This window comes from Vespula pensylvanica, chromosome 2 (genome assembly GCF_014466175.1).
Source record: "Vespula pensylvanica isolate Volc-1 chromosome 2, ASM1446617v1, whole genome shotgun sequence".
In the NCBI taxonomy this organism is placed as follows: domain Eukaryota; kingdom Metazoa; phylum Arthropoda; class Insecta; order Hymenoptera; family Vespidae; genus Vespula; species Vespula pensylvanica.
Window position 1 is genome coordinate 16,584,509 of NC_057686.1, and position 1,917 is coordinate 16,586,425.

The 1,917-nt window shown below is 37.5% G+C and overlaps 1 protein-coding gene across 25 annotated transcripts in view; it reads right to left on the reverse strand.

The window, feature by feature from the left end:
• The window catches only part of LOC122638198 (regulating synaptic membrane exocytosis protein 2-like), an 89,695-nt gene that overhangs the window by 9,217 nt on the left and 78,561 nt on the right, over positions 1-1,917 (reverse strand). For 18 of the 25 annotated variants that reach the window (XM_043831005.1, XM_043831007.1, XM_043831014.1 and 15 more), the window contains one exon: positions 113-527. The exons of 5 other annotated variants lie outside the window; for them this stretch is intronic. In XM_043831005.1, coding sequence (XP_043686940.1) covers positions 113-527 — 415 coding nt within the window. Of the gene's footprint in view, positions 1-112; positions 528-1,917 lie in introns of those variants that run through there. 2 more of the 25 variants (XM_043831024.1, XM_043831022.1) reach the window with 1 other exon arrangement.

Consider the following 1,917-nt stretch of genomic DNA (forward strand, 5'->3'; position numbering starts at 1 on the left):
GAGAGAGAGAGAGAGAGAGAGAGAGAGAGAGAGAGATAGAGAGAGAGAGAAATACGTCCGCGTTTCCGATTTGCAGAATCGACCCGCAAAGAGGGAGGAGGCCACTACTTACGAGCTTCCTTCGGAACTAGATATCGAGTTGAGACTTCCGGCTGTATCGCTGGCCACCGATCCCACCATCATCTTGCCAGAATCGAAGCGTTGATAGAACGAATAGATCTCCTCGGAACGTTGGATGCTGCTCGGTGTACTGTTGCGCTTCCGATTCGAAAAAGCCACGACTCGTAACTCGCTGATAATGGTACCACTACCACTACCACCACCACCACCACTACCACCACCACCACTACCAGCACCAGCAACACCAGCAACACCAATACCAGCAACACCTATACCACCACTACCACTACCACCACCAATACCACCAGTACCACTACTACCAACACCAGTACCACTACTACCACCAACTCTACCATGGATACCACCACTACCACCGACACCACCACCGAGGACGAGCATCCCGTTTTCTGCGTAGTGAAATGCAAAAAAAAAAAGAAAAGAACAAGAAGAAATAACATTCGCTCTATAAAAGAAAACTACATGTTTCATAAATACGTTTCTTTCTCATTGCCCTTTTTTTCTCTTTTCTTTCCTGTTTTTTCTTTTCGTTTTTTCCTTTCGTTTCATTTCGTTTTATTTATTTTTTTTTCTAATTTTTTCGTTTCTTCCCCCCCCCCCCTTTCATTTTCTTTTTCTTCTTCTTTTCTCTTCTGTCATTATTATTATTACTATTATTATTACAATTTTTTTTTCCTTTTAGTAATATTAATAAAGTTTTGGTATTATTGTTATTATTATTATAAATATCTATTATTATCATTATTATTTTTTCCCGAGTAGATTTAATTGCCTCATCAGCTCAGTTATACCTTAAGCCGTTCCCTCTTTCATTTTTTATATACCTACATATACATACATACATATATATATATACCTACATATATATATATATATATATATATATGTATGTATGTATGTATTTTCTTTCTTCATTAATACAGTTCTTATGTTATAACACATTAACGCGTATGTGTAAGTATGGACTTAGGATATTTTGGATTAAATCTAATTCTTTTTCTTTTTCTTTTCCTTTTTGTTTTGTTCGATCTGATCATTTCCTTATCTCTCTCGTTGTACAGCCTCTCTAACAAAATCAGCTCACTTTCTCGCAAATCTTTCTTTCTCTCATATTTTTCTCTCTTCACATCCTCCCTTCCTTTCTATCTTTCTCTCTCTCTCTCTCTCGCTCTTTCTCTCTCTCCTTCTTACTCCCTCTTCTTCTTCTTTATTTTTCTCTCTCTCTCTCTCTCTCTCTCTCTCTCTCTCTCTCTTAGATTTTCCAACTTTCAATTTCTTATATCACGTTTTAGATCAATTTTCTTTTTTTAAAGTTTCGCGTTAAAAAAAAAGTATAATAGAACGAACTTAAAAGGGGTTTTGTTTCTTATGGGACATTCTTAGGGGTTCATAACAACGACGACGACGACGACGATGACGACGACGACGACGACGATGATGACGATGATATACGATAAAATGTACAAGAGAAGAATTTAAATGTTAAGAAGATAATTTAAGAACATAACGGAGACACGTAGGGGATGCGCGACGAGTTCGAAAAAATAATAACGCGATGGTGGGAGGGGAACGGGCCCAAGGCCCAAAGACAAAAAGTCTTGAATCATCAATGGAATCAGTAGTACCGATATGATAATTTTTATCGTTGACCTGAAAAAATGTCTTAAGTCAGTAAATACACAAAATATTTCTTTGGAATCACGTCAATATTCGCATTCTGTAAGAAAGATACGACAGAGAGAGAGAGAGAGAGAGAGAGAGAGAGAGAGAGAGAGAGAG